Here is a 19,704-nt window from a genome sequence, read left to right as displayed (position 1 = left end):
GCAAGCAAAGCTTATCTGTTACAACATCACTACCAGAATAATTTCTTAGTACAGTGGCAATAGTTTGGCACAAAGGGAAGGCAGGCAGACTCCAACCAACTCACTGCGGTATGAGACACTCCAGGGTTTTCAGATTACGGCAGTGGTTGAAGTGCATTTCCAGCTAAGGAGATTGGTCAGATCAGTATGTTAAGCAATTAGTGTTTTTTGCCTTCAATTTAAAGACAAGCAGATACAAGTTGTGCTAAAGTCTAGGCAAAACAGGTACCTAACATTGTAGAATTCCACAGCGGGATATACAGTACCAGTCAAACGTTTCAACACACCTACTCATTCAAAGGTTTTTCTTTCCTTTTACTATATTCTAAATTGTAGAATAATAGTGAAGACATCAAAACTATGAAATAACACATAGAATCATGTAGTAACCAAAAAAGTGTTAAACAAATGAAAATATATTTTTTATTTGAGATTCTTCAAAGTAGCCACCCTTTGCCTTGATGACAGCTTAGCACACTCTTGACATTCTCTCAACCAGCTTCATGAGGAATGCTTTTCCAACAGTCTTGAAGGAGTTCCCACATATGCTGAGCACTTGTTGGCTGCTTTTCCTTCACTCTGCGGTCCAACTCATCCCAAACCATCTCAGTTGGGTTGAGGTCGGGTGATTGTGGAGGCCAGGTCATATGATGCAGCACTCCATCACTCTCCTTGGTCAAATAGCCCTTACACAGCCTGGAGGTGTGTTGGTTCATTGTCCTGTTGAAAAACAAATTATAGTCCCACTAAGCGCAAACCAGATGGGATGGCGTATCGCTGCAGAATGCTGTGGTAGACATGCTGGTTAAGTGTGCCTTGAATTCTAAATAAATCACTGACAGTGTCACCAGCAAAGCACCCCCACACCATCACACCTCCTCCTCCATGCTTCACGGTGGGAACCACACATGCGGAGATCATCCGTTCACCTACTCTGCGTCTCACAAAGACACGGCGGTTGGAACCAAAAATCTCAAATTTGGACTCATCAGACCAAAGGACAGTTTTCCACCGGTCTAATGTCCATTGCTCGTGTTTCTTGGTCCAAGCCAGTCTCTTCTTATTATTGGTGTCCTTTAGTAGTGGTTTCTTTGAAGCAATTCGACCATGAAGGCCTGATTCACACAGTCTCCTCTGAACAGTTGATGTTGAGATGTGTCTGTTACTTGAACTCTGTGAAGCATTTATTTGGGCTGCAATTTCTGAGGCTGGTAACTCTAATGAACTTATCCTCTGCAGCAGAGGTAACTCTGGGTCTTCCTTTCCTGTGGCGGTCCTCATGAAAACCAGTTTCATCATAGCGCTTGATGGTTTTTGCGATTGCACTTGAAGAAACTTTCAGTTCTTGACATTTTCCGGATTGACTGACCTTCATATCTTAAAGTAATGATGGATTGTCGTTTCTCTTTGCTTATTTGAGCTGTTCTTGCCATAATATGGACTTGGTCTTTTACCAAATAGGGCTATCTTCTGTATACCAACCCTACCTTGTCACAACACAACTGATTGGCTCAAATGCATTAAGAAGGAAATAAATTAACTTTTAACAAGGCACACCTGTTAATTGAAATGCATTCCAGGTGACTACCTCATGAAGCTGGTTGAGAGAATGCCAAGAGTGTGCAAAGCTGTCATCAAGGCAAAGGGTGGCTACTTTGAAGAATCTCAAATATAAAATATATTTTGATTTGTTTAACACTTTTTGGGTTACTACATGATTCCATATGATGTCTTCACTATTATTCTACAATGTAAAAAATAGTAAAAATAAAGAAAAACCCTGGAATGAGTAGGTGTGTCCAAACTTTTGACTGGTACTGTATATCTAAAGCCTGGAGTAGCTTAAACAGTCAGTGTGGCTGGGAGTCCAGTGGCTAGTTAGGGACCAACAATATTATACGACTTATAGTGCAACATGGAATTTTGAAAGTAGTCCAGTAGAATAAGATACCATAAATTAAAGTATTGTTTGGTGTAACCTCACACAATGAAGACAGATAATATTGTGCGATGCAAAACTATTGCAATCCATTCAAATATACAGACGTTTTAATAAAACTACTAGTCCCAATCTCTCTGTCAAAGTATACATACCAGTCCTTGAGGTATCATATCTATGCAATGTGTTAATGATGTAATGGCAGAATACTGTATGTCAGTGAAGAAGTCCATTGGCACACAACTAGGCAGTCTTAAGACACAAAACACAGCAGTGCCTTCCAGGGCACTCCTCACTGTAATGGTTTGTCCTCCTTCAGTGACTTGACTTTCTCTTTCTTCCTCGGTCCCCACACGTTCCTCATTTCATTCTCTCTCTTCAGGACTTGTCATCCCTTCTTTTTGTCATCCCTCCTCAGGACTTGAGCCCCATGCGGGCCATCAACTGTTCATACACCGTCCATGCCATGGCAGCAATCATGGTCCTCCTCAGAGAACGTGGCACCCCGCCCCGGAAGAACCCTTGAAACCCGTGCTCCTGAGAGAGGAGTGAAAGAATGGCACATGTCAACTACTGTAAATCAACCCTGATGTTTTATTACATAGTGTGACACTGTGTTCAAACTAGAGGTCAGTATATAAACACATACAGACAACAGTTTAGCCTGACCCACATAAGAACAACGTCAGTATATTATACAACAGTGCTATTGCCCTATGCATAGTAACAACGCTGTATTCAATAAAACACCCAGAGAGATAGTTACCATGTAAATGTATCGCACAGCGTCTGTAGTCCTCTTGTACAGATGTGGGCTGACTTGGACGTGGGTTTTGACCACGTCAGCTGGCTGGGTGACCAGGGATGCCAGGACCCCGGCCAGAATCCCACAGCTGAAGTTAGCCAGGGGCGCGTAGGGAGACGTGCTTATCTCTGGGAGAAAGAAACAGAGAGACACTATAAATTCCACTCCACACCAAACAATTCACATTGAGACAGATACGTCAAAGTTATCAAATGTGGCTACTAGTGTAACAAATACTACTGCTCTATGTTTATGTCATCAATGTCCCCATACTGACACTTCAAAGTGATTGCACACACAACTAGTGAAACAAATACTAGTGTTGAGCATTAGTGTAGTGTGTGTCCTGTGTCCTGATACTGACCCTGTGGCAGAGTGTTCTTGGCCTGGCTGTGGAACATGACATAGAGGCCTGAGAAGGGAGCATCTCTGAGGAGGGTGGCGGTCAGCCCTGAGAACAGAGCTCTGGGTCCCTCTGTCTGACACACACTGCGCAGAGCCCCTGCCACGCTCACGTAGTTATACCTGCCACTCTGAAACAACAGACAAGTATACACATTAAACAGTACTCATGTAGTCACTGCAATCATATATAGAAAAGACAAAGTATTTATATTTTCCTTCCTGCCCCTCCCCTCCGTTTCTCTACCTGAACATACCTCAAAGCGAGTCTTGATGACAGTGACAGGCAGCATGCAGACCCCTGCCACAGTCCTGGCCCCAGCTCCCAGCAGCACAGACTCCATGGCCCCAGGGCCCTGCTCCAGGAAGTAGTGCTGCTTCAGAGAGTAGTAGGTGCTGAAGTAGATCCCTACACCGGGGATGGTCCGCACAAATGACTGGAGGAGGAAGCAGAGCAGACATGCTGTCAGAGTCATACAGTATACTGAACACACAGATTCAACACAACTGATGTGTTTCTATTTATATTACTGATCATAAAGAGGCGGACTTACTGGTGAGACCCCCTTCCAAAGTCCGATGAGCTTCTCTGTCCGTACAACACTTAAGAACACAGTCACCATCCCCACTCTTGCTGAACTGAAAAAGCGAAAGAGAGAGAGAAAGACGTATTAACACAAGTAACACACTGTACTCTGAAACGATCAAAAATAGATTTTGAAGTGTCTTGCAACTACGCTTCATTTCAAAATAGCTGACGTGACATTGAGTTGGTACTAGCATGCAGGCCATATGTAACCAGCATGAGTTTTATGACTCTTTGGACTCTCAATGTTCAGATCTACAATCTACAATATTGCTTAGTCAATGAGGCGAGTCAATAGAGTAATGTAATGCTAGTGGGTCTCATGGTCTAGTACAAGCATGTAATCTAGAGCCAGAAAACGTACTACAATGTGGAAGTGTGTGGACTACGCTGTAGAGGTATTGACTGAGCCAGCTGAAGGCTACTCACCCAGGCTGCATGTTGCTCTGAAGGGTCTGCAGGCGGGTCTTGACCAGGTCCAGAGGCTGAAAGAGCAGGGTGGAGCATGTTCCACTGAGAGAGCCACACATAAAGGCCTTGAGAGCCGGGTGAGCCTGAGGGGAGAGACAAGCAGGGAGGAGAGGAAGGGAGAGTGTTAACACCGATCACACAGCAGTCATGGTAGAGTGCTCTTCAGTGAGAGCCCAAAGCGTGATGGGCTTTATGATTGTTTACGATGGAGAGCATCAGGCAGAGTGGGTTCTGGGAAATAGGACAAATGCACATACACTCGCTACAGTAATTCACATTATATAAACACCCACAAAAGTAGTAAAACAAATACACACACCCACACAAATTTTCATATGCTGTCAATATAGACAAAAAATAAGACGCCACACACACAATATACAAAACAACACACACATCCCTCCTACAGCACACATCCCTACCTTCCCCGGGCTACTTTTCAGTGGCTGATCCTGTTTTTCCTGCATTTGTCCCTGTTTTCCTCCCCTCTCTGGCTACGCTGTTATGAACAGTGGTGGGTTGTCAGGGCAAAAGCCTCCATCCCTCGCTTCATTTCTCTATAAACTTGCCTCAGTTTCCCTTCACAAAGCAGCTTAATCCACTGGCGTATGTTTCCACTCTCTCTCACACACAACCTCTCAATGCTGCTACTCCTACTCTACCCTTCGTCTTTCTGCTTCCAGCTAATGCACATCTCTGCAAAATGCCATGCTTCATACATTGTAAATGTCAGTATGTGTGTGTATGAGCGCATACGCATGTTTTTGTATGTTCTGGCTTCCATAAAACAACTTATCACAGTTTACATTCTAGAGCGTATATGGTTAGGCTATGTGCTGCTCTAGAACTATAGAACTACTTGTGTGTAAAAACGCCTTTATTTCCTCATCACTGGGCATGAATTTTAGTACATTTCAATGTCCTCAGCTCTGGTAAATTACTAGGTAGTTCCTGTACAGTGATGTAACATTGACAACCTGTACTCTTTCACTTGGACTTGAAACATACAACACTTTCTCAAAATGTCCCTGCCCCTCCCTTAATGAGGGCGCTATGGCAACAGCCCACCAACAGTGCTTGTTGACCAATGGCAGTGTTGGCACAGTGGAGGCTTGGCAAAGCCTTGCCCACTTGTTTGGCATGTCTATGAAGATTTAAGGTGGCACCCTGGAGTTCGACCCACTTCAGGGCAGAGGACAATAGAGAACTTGTAAACACAGAAAACATTGAATTCTAGAACTGCCTGAGAAAGTGCATAGTATGAAAGTTGCCTGAAGTTCCATCAGGTTAGAGGAGGGGGATAGACAACTGTGTCAATCAACTATGTCACAGGATGGTACTGTGATGAACATAGGGGCTGGATTGAGAAAGTTGGGCTGGGTACCCTGATCCAAAATCACAGCCTGACATAAAATGCATGTGAAATCTTAACTGAGATCTTAAATATTATAACCCAAGCCCTTAGACCACTGAAACCACGTCAATAAAACATACTCACCTATTCACAGTACAGTACATGTACATCAGTCACTGGAGTTACTCTAGAATTATTGTCCTTCAGACTTTCACTATGGATCAAATACTAGATGATCTACAAAAATATCCGACTCACCAGAGACAGTTCCATGGTTATTTTGAAAGTTGAGAATGAATTCAAATCCAATAATGTTGTCCTTGTATGATCAAAATCTTCTTATGTATTTTCCTCTTTTTGAATCACTTTCTCAGTCCTTACTCTACCGCTGTCCATTCAGCAACTTTCCCAAACGCTCCTGCACAAGAGATAACAAGTGAAGACTTCAAGATTGGACATTTCAGCTGCGCACCCCATTACAGAACACAAACAGGAGAACATTTCAAAACTGATATAGAATGTTACAGGCTGTAACTTACAGCACAGGGGTTTTGCAATGTTGATACAGTGTGTCCCTTACAGCAGATACTAGAGAGCTGCACTGCCTCTGACACTGACTGATACACTGTGGGGTTTGGGACACTCACCACAGCACAGACCTACTATTGGAATCACCTGACTCACACTATGGTTCCAATTTAAGACACACAGTTACTTATTAACTAATCAAAGATCACCACCCAGCACATTAGCAAAACATACACCCTGATCATGCTGCACATGTTTCTCATGAGTGTGTGTGCACATCTGTGTGAGTGTGTATATATGTCTCTGTGTGTGGTGTACACGTGCGTGTATATGTGGAGGGGTCCTGAAGCCTCATGCTCTCAATACTTTTTGAAGAGGCATCAGTGGCAAAATGAAGTTTGAAAGTGCTTTTTAGTCCAGGACTGGGTTTAATAGTGTGTCCATACTCCAGACTCTTGATATTCATTTTTTATGGAATATGTTCTGTCATTTCAAGACATTACTTTAAATGGGTACAGACAAACCCCTCAATCTCAATGGGCATACATCTATGTGACTGATTTTGTGAGAGAGTCAAGTGACTCATCACACTCATTATACTCATGTTATAGACTGAAACAGATTAATACAATGACTATTGTTAATGTAACACAGACATCGCTAAATGACTAGTAGCACACTCATTCAGACATTAGGGAATTTGAGGATGTACAGTGTATACATATTTCAATAGCCTACATATTTCTGCGCGCAAGAATTAGCACGGGACAGGAGTGATTTTTATCCGGGGTTATAGAACTGTTGCGGGATCAGGACAGTACAGGAGAAAATTGACAGGTCAAGACGGGACAGTATGTATTTGAACTCCCATGTCAACCTCTAATGTACATGTCGACTAACACTCAAGATAGTTAAAAATATGATTTAACTTTCTTACAACTACAACAAATATGGGCAACATTTATCACAGGTCTCACACTGGATCATTTTTCAATCATGATAAACATAGACCTACAGTGATCTTATTTGGAACTCTATGTATCTCAGGAATCCCACCCAGGAATTTAGGAGCTAATGCCGCGACTTTGAAACTCTTTGTATTAACTTGAGCTCGGAGTTTCCAACGTGAAAGTACCAGAATCAACCAATAGGAAGCTCTACTACAATACCCTCGCTATCATGAGCACGATAGTTGTCAGAAGCGTATCCCAGTCTGAAAATCGTGCAATGTCTAATACTATTTAAATTAATTAGAATGAGAACACAGGCGAACACATTGTAGAGAACACAACCCGATGACGTGGACAATGAGAACTCAAATGTATAAATTCATAGGGAAAAGCATTGAAATGGAGAATGGACAAAATATGTAATGAACAGAAACACATGTCATTATTTGATTAAACTATTATCAAGCAAGGCCATTCGCTGAAATATTGTAGCCAATATAAAAACAACGCTCAGTTCTCACCCATATCTGTCCATCCTTGTGTGCAATATTCTGTTTAAACCGGTTTAGACTTGCTGCATTATTATGCCGAGTTTGTCCTGGGGAACCTTTTCAATTGGGATTTTTCAGTCAAGACTGTCCTCTTGTGGTCATGTCTGAGATCACGTTGCTTAAAAAAAAACTAAAAAGACCACTACACAATATTAGATCAGATAGTCTAGTCTAGAGTATTGCCAGTTTAAAGCAGCAATCAGCAGTAGAAACATTAACGCGAAATACCCGCCCCTGTTTCAGTAAACAGCTGAGGGATGGGGCTGGAGAAATGTACCACTCAAATTCATAGACAAAGCTATGGATGCAAGGACTGACCATCCATGATATAATTTTTTGTAGTTTGAACCATGTTGAGGCTATTTGTTTGTTTACTTATATTTACTTTGAACTAAGCTCATAAGGTATTTATAAGTTATATTTTTTAAGAAGCAAAATAAAAAAAAATGTAGCTAGGTACAAAAGCAACTGCTGATTGCACCATTAATATGGACATTTAAAAAAAATAGTCTCAGGAGTCAGTGGTAGCAGTTTAGAAAGCCATTTTTATTGCAATAATACCAACAATTCACAACTCATCTCATGATTTCATTTTCAGAGCTGCAGAGAAAATGAACAGTAAAAAATGTAGATATCTTTTTTCATATTTTATTTTTTGCTTCCAAGTGTGAGAGAGAGAGAGTGATCCTTTGTCTGTTATCTGTCATTAATAACAAATTCCTCTCACTTCCCAGCAGTGTGAGCAAAAAAGGCAACCCTGAGCACAGCCTGCAGGGGTCATAGTTCACCCAGACCTAAAGCACCATCACTCATCTACCTCACCCCATCCCTCAAATACATGGGACTACTAACACCTGGCCAGGCATTTCAACAGGGAGTCATCTCATCTTCCCAATCTTTTAGTCAGAGAAAGTAAAAGGACACCATCAGGATATCATGTGATGTGTTAGACTACAGTGCTGCAAAATGTAACCCCGTCCCGCTCACCCCAACATGCTTGATTCTGTTCAACCACCCCTATACCCCGCCAAGTAGTGCTCTGAGAATACAGTGTGCCGTGAGTAATAAACTACCACACCACCCCGTAACCTTTGCCCTGCGCATCAATAAAAACATTGATAGTAGTAAAGAAATGCATATAAAAATCAATACATGGATCCAGGAATTAACACCCTTTAACAGTAGAATTTGACTGTGTGTGCAAGGCTTTAGTGTGTGTTGGCATAAATACATATGAGCCTGCAGTTACTCTCAATTTGTATTTTCTTGTTTGAGGTGCATCTGCCCTGTCTATCAATGTCTTCAATTTAATGCACCTATGTAATGGTTTATCATTTCTAATCCAGAGTCTTAAATCTCAGTGCAAAAATTAGAAATTTCAGCACAATCAAATGTTTGTACATTACTGTGATTCTCCAATAATTTTGTGTGTGCTTTGTGTATGTCTATAGATGTATCGGTTTCTTAAACCCAAAAGCATATGTGTTTTAAGTACTATCCGCAGCTAAATTAATCCGGTACAATTGAGCACATAAACCTCCATTATAAACTGAGGTGAGAGCGAGCAAGAGCCATAATAGACATGTAGTACTTTCATACTTAACCATTATAAAAACTTTAGAATAAAATACAAATCTATAGATTGCGATATTACTTTGGTCCCCTTCGAGTAATCCTTCTTCATTTATTTATACTTATTTCGTTCGTTCTTGCTTCAGTTAGAAAAAAGATCCCAAAACAGGACTATTTCTATTGGAATGTTTCCTTACAAAAATATCATTCATTTTAATTTTTTTCCCAGAGAATGAAGAATGAAGCATGAGAAAATAAATTGGGCCCACAAGTTTGTATGCGTTATGTATGTCAGTATGGTGATTGTCTGAAGTACTATGTTGTATTGGCTTGTATGGATGTGTACATAGATTGTCAAGTCTCCCCATAGGGCTTAGAGAGAGACTGAGGTCTGGCTGTGAAGAAAGCCTGTTTACTGCCTCTAAATCATACAGTATCATGATGTTTGTGTCTCTGTAAGTGCATGCGTTACTTTAAGTGGTATGTGTGTGTTTTGTGTGTGTGTGTGTATGACTGTTGCGATTCCATCCTTTAGACGGCAGGGAAAACTGTGGCTGTTCATTCAGGCTTGGGCTCGGGGGTCTCGCTCTTTGGCTCACTCTCCTCGTCACTCTCAATGCCTGCGCGGCTGACAATGCGGCGCATGGTGAAGGGGAGGTCTCCACGCCTGGAACAGAGACAGCAGGGATCAGTGAGTAAGGCAGAGAGGTCGTTACAGGGACACAACACATATACCATGGAATAGAGTCATGGAGGGCCAACAAATCAAAATGGAGGCCCTCTGAGGACATATGATCAGTAATGTAGCAGATGAGGGAATGTGTTTGAAACATACATTGTAAACGCAAGTATGCTGTGTAGGGTGCTAGTACAGTGCTTCAGCATTTAGTCCGTTTGGGTGATGGGCAGTGGAGGAGTGTACGTACCTGAGCTTGCTCTTGAGGGTGCTGACCTCGCGGTTCATGGCGTCGGCTGACTCTGTGGCGTCCTCCAGCTCCCTCTGCAGTTTCCTGCGGTTGGCGTTGGCTCTCTGGGCCTCCTCCTCAGACTCCTCAAGCTGCCTCTTCAGCTGCTTCATACGAGAGTTCAGCTTGTCCGACTGCGTGCACACACACACACAAGCATTAGCTTCAAGTACCAAGGTGAATGCTACACATAGGTGGTGGATTGGGTTCCAAGACAATGTAAAGTACACTGGAATCTAGTGAAAAGCTTTATATAAATGTAATCCATTAAATCATTTATACAAACTAGAGTTACACAGAGTGAAAGAGACTTCATGTTGGCTGGTGTAAAGCTGTTGGGCTTGTGTTTAAGCTAGATATCCGAGCCCTGACCTGGTCTTTGTACTGCTCTGTGTTGCGTCTCTCATCGTCCACCGCGAGGACGACCTCCTTTAGCTTCTTCTCTGTGCGGCGCACCAGCTTGGACGCTTGCTGCCTCTCCCTGTGGAAAGAAACATTTGGATCACATGGACAGGCTGAAACTTCTACTTAACTTCTCCATGGCTTGTGGGATTTTCACCATCTGATCTCATCCATGCTGTAATTTCAGTTAATATTTAGAATTATGCAGAGCCCAGGAGAGGTGGGTTATCTGAATGAGGATGCTGATGGCAGAGCCTCAGGGGGTCTAAGGTCAGGCTCAGACCCACTCACCTGGTCTCGATGTCCACCTGCTCCTCCAGCTGAGCGATCTTGGCCTCCAGGGCAGCGATAGTGGCCTTGTACTTGGACTTGACGGTTCCCTCCAGCTCCTGCAGCTTCAGCTTCAGCTCCTTGTTCTGGCGCTCCAGCTGGGAGCGGGCCCCCTCCAGGCGCTGGGAGGTACTGCGCTCTGCCGTCATCTCTACAGTCATCTGGTCAGTCTAACAGAGACAGGGGGTTAAACTGTTATACTGTACTTATGGCCTGACCCACCTTATCATTAGACGTAAACTATCCCGTCTGTACACATGCTGCATGAACGTCAACTGCCGTCCTTGGCTGTCCTACCTGCAGCAGAGTTCTCTTCAGCCTATCGTTGACCAGCTCAGTGTTACACTGCTCCTCTTCCAGCTCCTCCTCCAGCTGTGCGATACGAGCCTCCAGTCTCCGTTTTTCCTCCGCAATCAGACCGCTGAGAGAAAAAGGAACAGTGGGAAAGAAAGGAGGGAGAGACGAGAGCGAGGGATAGACATTTGGGTCATTAGAGGCAGAGATAAACAACAGTAGGTTATGAAAGATGTAGAAAATGGTTCCTACTTCTTGGCGGCCTGGTTGTTGATCTCATCCTGCAGCTCGTCTCTCTCCTGCTGGGCCTGTCTCTTCACCCGCTCTGCAGCAGCCAGCTCCTGAGGGGGGGAGAACCAAAGAGTGTGTGTGGGAGTGGCATGAAAATGGAAGACACACAGGGCCAAATCCTAACTTGAGATAAGCGCTCATAACTGTGGAGGATTTGTGCAAAAGTTTGAGTTATGTGCAAATACAGTTTCTCACGGTAGGATTTATAAAAAGAGTTAGTTACAGAAGTCGGTTTTTTACTGTTTGGGAGGGTGAGGTGTCAGGTGAGAATAAAAGGAGACAGACTAGTGTGAGATGTTAGGTGAGGGGCAGCAGTGCAGACTGACCTCTGTCATCTGGATCATGTCGGCCTCCATGCTCTTGAGCTTCTTCTCGTTCTCCTTGGCCTGGGCCATGATCTCGTCTCTGGACATACGAGTGTCCTCCAGCTCCCTCAGCAGCTCCTTCATCTGGGCCTGGTGGAGAGGAGGGAGAGGTTCAAAACATATATTTCTAGCAAACTACTCACCATCTGCATGCATCTTGATTTTAATAGAATGTGGTCATGGTATAAAAACATACTATAGGTCAGAAGCTGGTGATAATGTAATTGGTTGTTACCTGAAGCTTCTTAAGCTGTTTGAGGGCCTCATCACGGTTCTTGTTGGCCATGTCGATTGCTGCCTCCAGCTCCTTCAGGTCCAGCTCCAGCTTCTTACGGGCTGCCACGGCAACAGAGCGCTGCTTCCGCTCATCCTCCAACTCCAATTCCATCTCACGCACCTGAGGACCAGAGAGATTCAAGCTTTCAATCACTGGACTACATGTCCCATTATGCAGTGGACAAATAACACACAGTAAGGAACCGTTACCTACCAAGTTAAGCCTGTAGCTACTAGTGTACCTGTTTGATCAGCTGTCTCTTCTTCTCCTCGCCCATCTCATCTCGTCCTGCCAGGTCTCTCTCATACTGGGCCTTCATGGCCTGCATGTTGACCTCCAGACGCAGCTTGGCGTCCTCTGTGGCCTGCAGCTCGTCCTCCAGCTCCTCCAGCTGAGTCCTCATCTCCTCCAGCTGCTGCTCCATGCCACGCTTGGACTTCTCCAGCTCGTGCACCTGAAGGAAAATAGTGGAGATTGTGATGAGAAATAGCAGGACTTTGGGACCAGTATGAAAACAGAGGATTTTAATTGATTTGAACAATTCAACACCCCCCCCCCCCCATGACACTCGGCTGTCTTACACTCTTGCCGACATCATCCTTCGAGGAGACCAGGTCCTCCATCTCAGCGCGGAGCAGCTTGTTGGCGCGGTCCATCTCGTCCTTCATGTCAATGAGGGACTCCAGCTCGCGGGTCAGAGCCAGGGCCCGGGTCTCCTTCTCCCTGGCCTCAGCCTCAGCCTTGTCCCTTTCCTCAGCGTAGCGGCATGAGATGGTCTTCTCCTCAGCCAGCATCTATAAGTAAAATGGAGGAATGTCATACAACATACTGTATTTCAAGACCCAGATTTTTCCCTAATAGTTATGGATTTTCATAAAATCAACACTTCCAAGTAATTTACCCCCCAGTTTGAGTGAATTAAATTGTGGACAGTAACCAGGTTTCCTACACCCTTTGAATGCAAGTAAAGTACACGTCTGGTGAAAAAAAAAAAAAAAGTCACGACAGGCCTGATGGAAACAGCAAAACTGGCGACAAATCAAAATACGCTAGACAAGGTGGGATCTTTTTGGGTCTAAAATTAATTCTGGTGGAAATGCCTTTATGCACAAATATTGATATAGTAACCATCATATCGAAGTAAACTTGGAGTAACGTGAAGACATGTGAGGTCCTCCCACTACGACTCGGGAAAGCATACAGTTTATTAGGTTAGATGAAATGCGTTATGATGAATGTCACAGGGTGGTGAAAGTGCACAGTAATGAGCTTGATGCTCCTTTCCAATAAATAATGAGGGTCTTACTCTTATTCTGGTGACATGATGGTCGATGCTTGGCTGCCGTTTAACTAATAAAAATCTTGCTCTTCTGTCCATAATAACCGTATGTAGGTAGTTCACCTGCACTATCTGCGAGCTGTTGGCTAAAGCGCACATATCAAGGCCAGAGTGGGCACATTCGCTATAGAACGCAAAAAATAATAATCTGACAAAACCATCAGTAGAGTTGAAAATTCGATGGAAACCCATTTAACGTAACTTTTAAAATTCGGTACATTGGAATTTATCCGCAATAGTTATTTTTATGTGCACTACGTCATCACGTACAGCCTTTTATCCGCAACAAGTCAATTTGATGGAAACATCTCTGCTGGGAAAACACATTGTTTTTATGCAGATCTTACAATATTTGCATGAAAATCTGTCACCAACTGGATGGAAACCTAGCTAGTGTTACTACTAACCTGGTCGAACTTCTTCTGCTTCTTCTCCAGGTTGGTTACGGTCTGTCTGAGGTGGTCCTGGTCCACCACCATGTCGTCCAGCTCCTGCTGCAGACGAGTCTTGGTCTTGTCCAGTTTCTCAAAGGCACTGCACTTCTCCTCCATTCGCTGGCTGAGCCCCTCCAGGTCCCTCTGCAACCTCTTCTTCCCCTCCTCCGCGTTCTCCAGACAGCCCGCCTCCTGCTCAGACTTCTTCTTCATCTCTGCCAGCTATAGGGGGACACCGCCTGTCACTCAAACATTGTGGTGTGGTTTATGGGTTCTAGTGATGTGTTGAACAAATCTAATAGCACATTTGCGTCAATCCAATTTTAAGGTGTATGCTGCTGTAAGTGTGTGTGTGTGTTTACCTGAGCCTGCACGGTGAGCAGCTGCTTCTCCACGTTCCTCTTGCTCCCCTCCTCCTCCTCCAGCTGTTCTCTCAGAGTGTTCTGTTCATCCTCCAGCTGACGCAGACGAGTGCCCATGGACAGCTTCTGACGAGTCTCCTCCTGGAGCAGCTCCTGTAGTTAGAAGAGAAAGGCAGGCACGGTTATAGTCCGGTTATAGCAACGTTTACAGATAACCATGACAAAACTAGTTCATTATTTAATACTTGGATCTGTTGTAGTCTATGGAGTGCTGTACCTGTACATCCTGCAGCTGAGACTCCACAGCAGAGCAGTCCTTGGATGCTTTGATGGACTTTCCCTCCACCTCACTGAGCAAGCCATTGACAGTCTCCAACTCAGCCTTGGGAGGAACACAATAACCAAAACAGTCATCAATATGGGCCTTACAGCTAGTGTACAGGTCACATGTTTCAAATCGTCCCTGAAAGGAGATGAATGGTACTGTACCTGCATCTTGGCCACTCTCTCAGCCAGTTCAATCCTCTGGCGCTCGCTCTCTCCGTGTTTGACTTGTAGCTCCTGGACCTGGCCCTCAGCCTTTTTCCTGCGGTGCTCAGAGTCTCCCTTCCCCTGCATCAGGCTCTGCAGCTCGATGGCCAGCTCGTTACGCTCACTCTCCAGAGCCTGCTTGGTCTTCTCCACTGACACCTTGTTCTGTTAGGGGAGGGGGATAGAACACCAGGGGTCAGTGCATGTACAGATACCGTAATACAAAGGAGTTCTTGAGGGCGCGCGTGTGTATGTATGCATGCATATCACCCACTCTCTTGGCCTGCTCCAGTTGCTCATTGAGCTCGTCGAAGGCCTGGCTGTGTTTCAGTCTCATCTCCACCACCTGCTGCTCGTGGACCTTGGCGTCGTCCTCTAGAACCTTCTTCAGCTGGTTCACCTCAGTCTCACGCTTGGTCCTGACAGACAGAAGTAGAGAAACGAAGGAAAGCGGGAATAGGACATTGTCAGATTGTGTGCTAAGCTAAATACTGGGAAACAAGGAATTGTCATCAACTCATGAACATTTTTTTCTAGAAGGTCAACATGATGGCATCCATTATGTGTCATCTTATTTCACAATAAACCAGTTTCATTTAAACACAGTGGCCGACTATGTAACTGATCTCCTCTGGGTGTCAGTACCTGAGCTCCTGCTGGGCAGCAGTGGAGTCCAGTGTGTCCTCCAGCTCAGTCTTGAGGGCCTCCAGCTCCTCTCCCAGGTCCCTGCGGTTCTTCTCAGCCTTGGTGCGTGCGGCCCTCTCCAGCTCCAGGTCCTCCTGCAGCTCAGACAGCTGGGCTTCCATTTCCCGGATCTTCTTTTGGGCCAAGTTCTTCTGGGCTGCCTCCTCCTCAATCCTGAGGGGAGAAGGAGAGGGAAAATGGAGGGTGTTATAACATTCATTATGCCATGTAAATACAATTTACAGAGTTCTTACAGAGTGATCACACTAAAGCCACTACGTATGTATGTTTATATGTGATTTCAGAGATCTTGTAGAGATCCCACCTGGCCAGGGCTGCCTGCAGCTCCTCCTCCTTCTTGGCCAGCTGGGCGCGGAGCTCAGCGATCTGGGCCTGCAGCTCAGCTATCTGGTCAAGGAGATCAGTAGAGTCTCCCTCCAGCTTACGCCTGTTCTTCTCCAGCTCCTGACGGCCCTTCTCCTCCCTGCGCAGGCGGTCTAAGGGAGAGAAGGAGAAGAAGAGTTAAGGAGGAAATAAGAGCAACTTGGTCAACATGGTGCGTGTGCTCCACCTACCCTCCAGGTCAGTGATCATGGCCTCGTGCTTGTTCTTGAGTTTCTGAAGGCTCTTGGACTTCTCCTCCTCCTCAGTCAGGTTAGAGGTGAACTCAGAGATACGCTCCTCCATTAGCTTTTTCTCCTGTGGGACACCCACAACACAACCAGGAGTTCACAACACAATTCTATACATTTTACTTATACAGATCCATCCCTCGTCCATCCATACACCTGTATCCATACACCTGTCTGCCCATTGATGGTTGGATACTGACCTTCATGAGTTTGTTGTTCTGGTCTTCAAGAACCATGACATCCTCCTCGATCTTCTTCAGCTTGGAGTCTGTGGTCACCTTTTCCAGTTGCAGCCTCTGCCTGGCAGCCTCCTCCTCATCCAACTGCTGCTCCAGGTCCTACATACACACACAGGAGGAGAAAGAGTTAGCACAGTGTGTACCTGCCATGCTGCCCACAAAGTGTGTGTTGGTTTGTGTGTGTCCTCACCGTGATGTTCTGCTGCATCTTCTTCTTCTCTGTCTGCAGATGTGTGGCTCTCTCCTCCTCCTCCTCCACTCTGGCCTCCAGGTCATGAAGGATCTCCTCTAGCTCCTGCTTCTTAGCGGCCAGACGGGCTCTCATCTCCTCCGCCTCGGCACACAGCTCTGTCTCAGCCTGCAGCTGCTCCTGCAGGGCCTGCTTCTCGGCACTCAACTGGGGGAGACAGAGAAAATATGGTGTTAAGGGTTCATCAACGCCGTTTCAAGTTAGGTTGCGCAAACTATTGTTTTATTATAAATGATCAACATGTTACTTTTGGGCTGCTCCAGTGATGGAGGGCCTCATCTTACCTGGTGCTGTTTGACCTCCATCTCCTGCAGCTGCATCTCAGCATGCTCCTGCCTCTCCTTCACCTTGGTCAGCTCATCGTCCTTGGCCTGCATCTCCTCCTCCTGCCTGCTCACCTGCAGCAGGGGCTTCACCTGGGGGACGAGGGGAGAGGGACAGTTAAGAGGAGAATAGAAAGGCTATTGTACCCCAGTATTCCCAGGGGGTTCGGCTGAGTCCAGTACCATGGTAAAGGAACAACAGTAGCATAAGTACAGTGTGTACCTTGGTGAAGAGTCTCCACCACTGCCAGTTCCTGAGTTTGAGGTAGGCAGAACAGTTCCTCTGGATCACCTTCATGGCGGTCAGCTGCTGCTGTCTCCTGGCAAAGGCCCTGCAGAGCGAGAGAGAGAGAGAAACACTTACATATCTTCTAAATACAGTTATAAGACATTAATCAAAACTTTTTCACTACAGCCATATGATAAGACCGTTGGAGTCAGGGGGTCTCCTTACCTGCGGGCCACGTAGCCTCTGCACCAGGCCTGGAAGCTGATGATGACGTCAGTGATCTTCATGTCCCTCTCCTCCTCCAGGTGAGCTAGCACTCCAGCCCTGAAGAACACCTTACTCTGACCAATCCTGAACAGGTTGGGATCCAGCTCCAGGCTTTTGATCTGACAGGAGGGTGAGGTATACAATCAGTTCAACTGTGACAATATTCATCTCTTCGTTCTGTTTCATTCTGAATGAGTGAGAATGTTCTAGAACAAGAGAATAATGCCCTTCTCTCTTACCATGAGCACACAAGCCTGTTTGCCATCCATGAAGCCCTTGGGGATGGAGTTGGGAGTGAGGATCTCGTACCTTAGAGAGAGACAAAAGGCACATGCAGGGGATCATCAGAGTTGGACTCAACTCACCAGAAGCAACATACACAGCATGATGCAACAATAATATGAGGTTAAGTTGGGGAACTGGTGAAAAGACATTCGTATGCAGCCACAATGGGAGCGTTTACGGTACCTTTGTCTGAACTCCTGGAAGACGATACGGTTGGGGAAGCCCTGTCTGCAGATACGGATCCCCTCCAGAACACCATTACACCTCAGCTGGTCCAGAACCAGGTGGGGGTCTAGCTTACCAGCCTATAGGGAGGGAAGAAAGGGAACCTGTTTAGATGCGTAAATAAACAGCTGCCAAGATAACACCACTAGCATACGTTCTGGGTGCCTCTGTTGCCTACTGTGTTTGGAGGGCATCTTGAGAGAAACTATTGTTTGGATGTTTTCACTGGTGGAGGTGGATCGACTGGTACCTTCTTCTCGTGGTTGGGGATGATGCAGCGGACGAAGTTGGGGTTGGTGTTCCTCAGAGTGGCCATGAGCTTGGACAGCTGCTCCTTGTAAAGCTGGCCCACCGTCCGGAACATGCCCTTACGGGTCTTAAAGGCACCAGGCATCTCAGACATCCCTGCAACCTTATCCAGGCCCACGATACGATCCACTGAGAGGGGGAAGACGGAGAGAAGAACAAGAGGAGAGGAGAGGGTGAAGTGAGACCAGACAGGCTTGCACATTTGGGAAAATCTAACCAGGCAAACACCACACAGTGAAAACAAACCACAACATAAAACACATGAAGCAGAGTATAATGGAGGTGGGGGGGATCCCATCTCTCCATGGGGGATGGAGAGAGAGAGATGACTGACTGGTTCAAAACCAGTGACACCGCAACACTGGGTGAATGCAGAGGAGGACAAATACAGTAGGAAGGGGGATTTGGGGAATGAGAGGAGAGGGGTCACAAAATGCCAGTGAAGCGTGGGGGGAGGAGAGGGAATCACACTAGAACGAGACGCAACTCGATGCAGTGAGTGAAGGGTGTGTGTGTGTGTGTGTAACTGCTTCCACTATGTGACCATCTTAATACGTCAAATGTGTGGTGCGAACCTACATACTATTTGGAAATCAATGTTTGGTGACAAACTGTGCATTTGTAGGCATGTTTTTATTGGTGACGACGGAACCAAACCCATGCAGTATATACCCATTGCTGCAGTACCCATGAGCAACACCAGGGGTCCCAAACCACACTATTACACAGAGGGAGAGAGGGAGAGTCCAATGAAAGAGCAACAAGTGGTAGATCTCACTGCACACAGAGCTGGGGGGGAACGGTCATTACATCCCCTTGTAAAAATACATCTGATAAATCAACATTGATCCACAGGGGAAACGGGGTATGAGCAAACAGGTTAAAAAACATAGGCAAAAGTTGATGCTGAGATGAGAAAAAGGTTCATATTCGTGTAACAACAGAAGGATGAGCAGAACAGGAGTAAATAAAGGAGACTGAAATGATGAAAAAGAAAAAACGGTCACCTGAATCTGAGTGGAGAAAAGGAAAACGCTGATAAAAATAGGCTCTCTGAGACCTCTGTACCTCTGAGACCCAGTAAGAGAGGGAGGGAGAACAAACGAAAATGGGCCATACAGAGGAGCAGATGGATAGAATCCAAAACAGAGTGAACGGGTAAGAACAAAGGTCCAGACACCAGACATCGGATACGAGACGAGAGAGAAAAGTAGATATGAGACAGGAAGAGACCCTTTACTGAAAACATATCAGCAATTCCCAGCATGAGGGTTCATCCACTTAAGTCTGTTGTTCTTACTGGTTGGTAACTATCATTGGCTGCACTCACCGTCCTTCCACAGTTCAGACACAAACTTGTCAGTGGACTGGTTGAGCAGCGTGGCCACGTTGTCGTTCAGAGGGTCCATGTTCTTCATCAGCCACTCGTCAGCCTTGTAGTCCACCTGAGGAGACGGAACACCATATAGACATT

At 45.5% G+C, this 19,704-nt stretch overlaps 2 protein-coding genes across 4 annotated transcripts in view; both read right to left on the bottom strand.

Moving 5' to 3' along the window:
* Positions 1 to 1,231: 1,231 nt before the first annotated feature.
* Positions 1,232 to 7,664, bottom strand: LOC311102472 (mitochondrial glycine transporter B-like). Of its 2 annotated transcripts, none has more exons than XM_084143829.1 (8): positions 7,596 to 7,664; positions 5,855 to 6,014; positions 4,201 to 4,325; positions 3,740 to 3,824; positions 3,443 to 3,622; positions 3,148 to 3,316; positions 2,745 to 2,911; positions 1,232 to 2,515 (listed from the first exon to the last, which is right to left on the bottom strand). In XM_084143829.1, the coding sequence occupies exons 2-8, from the start codon at positions 5,867 to 5,869 to the stop codon at positions 2,393 to 2,395; spliced, it is 864 nt and encodes a 287-aa protein (XP_083999955.1). In that variant the 5' UTR covers positions 5,870 to 6,014; positions 7,596 to 7,664; the 3' UTR covers positions 1,232 to 2,392. The 2 variants fall into 2 exon arrangements, with proteins under 2 accessions (XP_083999955.1, XP_083999954.1); XM_084143828.1 differs by lacking the exon at positions 7,596 to 7,664 and adding an exon at positions 6,136 to 6,235.
* Positions 7,665 to 8,150: 486 nt separating this feature from the next.
* The window catches only part of LOC311149898 (myosin-9-like), a 35,985-nt gene continuing 24,431 nt past the window's right edge, over positions 8,151 to 19,704 (bottom strand). For both annotated transcript variants that reach the window (XM_084187131.1, XM_084187132.1), the window contains 27 exons: positions 19,561 to 19,675; positions 18,172 to 18,359; positions 17,880 to 18,001; positions 17,651 to 17,720; positions 17,370 to 17,530; positions 17,139 to 17,247; positions 16,877 to 17,008; positions 16,533 to 16,739; positions 16,304 to 16,441; positions 16,047 to 16,170; positions 15,797 to 15,968; positions 15,433 to 15,645; positions 15,062 to 15,206; positions 14,746 to 14,952; positions 14,534 to 14,638; positions 14,257 to 14,409; positions 13,868 to 14,116; positions 12,703 to 12,915; positions 12,363 to 12,575; positions 12,080 to 12,241; positions 11,806 to 11,934; positions 11,441 to 11,529; positions 11,192 to 11,315; positions 10,856 to 11,064; positions 10,535 to 10,643; positions 10,124 to 10,296; positions 8,151 to 9,864 (listed from right to left, as the gene is read on the bottom strand). In XM_084187131.1, the coding sequence (XP_084043257.1) occupies positions 9,756 to 9,864; positions 10,124 to 10,296; positions 10,535 to 10,643; positions 10,856 to 11,064; positions 11,192 to 11,315; positions 11,441 to 11,529; positions 11,806 to 11,934; positions 12,080 to 12,241; positions 12,363 to 12,575; positions 12,703 to 12,915; positions 13,868 to 14,116; positions 14,257 to 14,409; positions 14,534 to 14,638; positions 14,746 to 14,952; positions 15,062 to 15,206; positions 15,433 to 15,645; positions 15,797 to 15,968; positions 16,047 to 16,170; positions 16,304 to 16,441; positions 16,533 to 16,739; positions 16,877 to 17,008; positions 17,139 to 17,247; positions 17,370 to 17,530; positions 17,651 to 17,720; positions 17,880 to 18,001; positions 18,172 to 18,359; positions 19,561 to 19,675 (4,140 nt within the window). In that variant the 3' untranslated portion in view covers positions 8,151 to 9,755. The remainder of the gene's footprint in view (positions 9,865 to 10,123; positions 10,297 to 10,534; positions 10,644 to 10,855; positions 11,065 to 11,191; positions 11,316 to 11,440; positions 11,530 to 11,805; positions 11,935 to 12,079; positions 12,242 to 12,362; positions 12,576 to 12,702; positions 12,916 to 13,867; positions 14,117 to 14,256; positions 14,410 to 14,533; positions 14,639 to 14,745; positions 14,953 to 15,061; positions 15,207 to 15,432; positions 15,646 to 15,796; positions 15,969 to 16,046; positions 16,171 to 16,303; positions 16,442 to 16,532; positions 16,740 to 16,876; positions 17,009 to 17,138; positions 17,248 to 17,369; positions 17,531 to 17,650; positions 17,721 to 17,879; positions 18,002 to 18,171; positions 18,360 to 19,560; positions 19,676 to 19,704) is intronic.

The sequence above is a fragment of the Coregonus lavaretus genome (assembly GCF_964263955.1).
Source record: "Coregonus lavaretus genome assembly, chromosome: 2".
Taxonomy (NCBI): domain Eukaryota; kingdom Metazoa; phylum Chordata; class Actinopteri; order Salmoniformes; family Salmonidae; genus Coregonus; species Coregonus lavaretus.
Note: the sequence above shows the minus strand (reverse complement) of the source record. Positions and strands in the feature narration are given on the sequence as shown.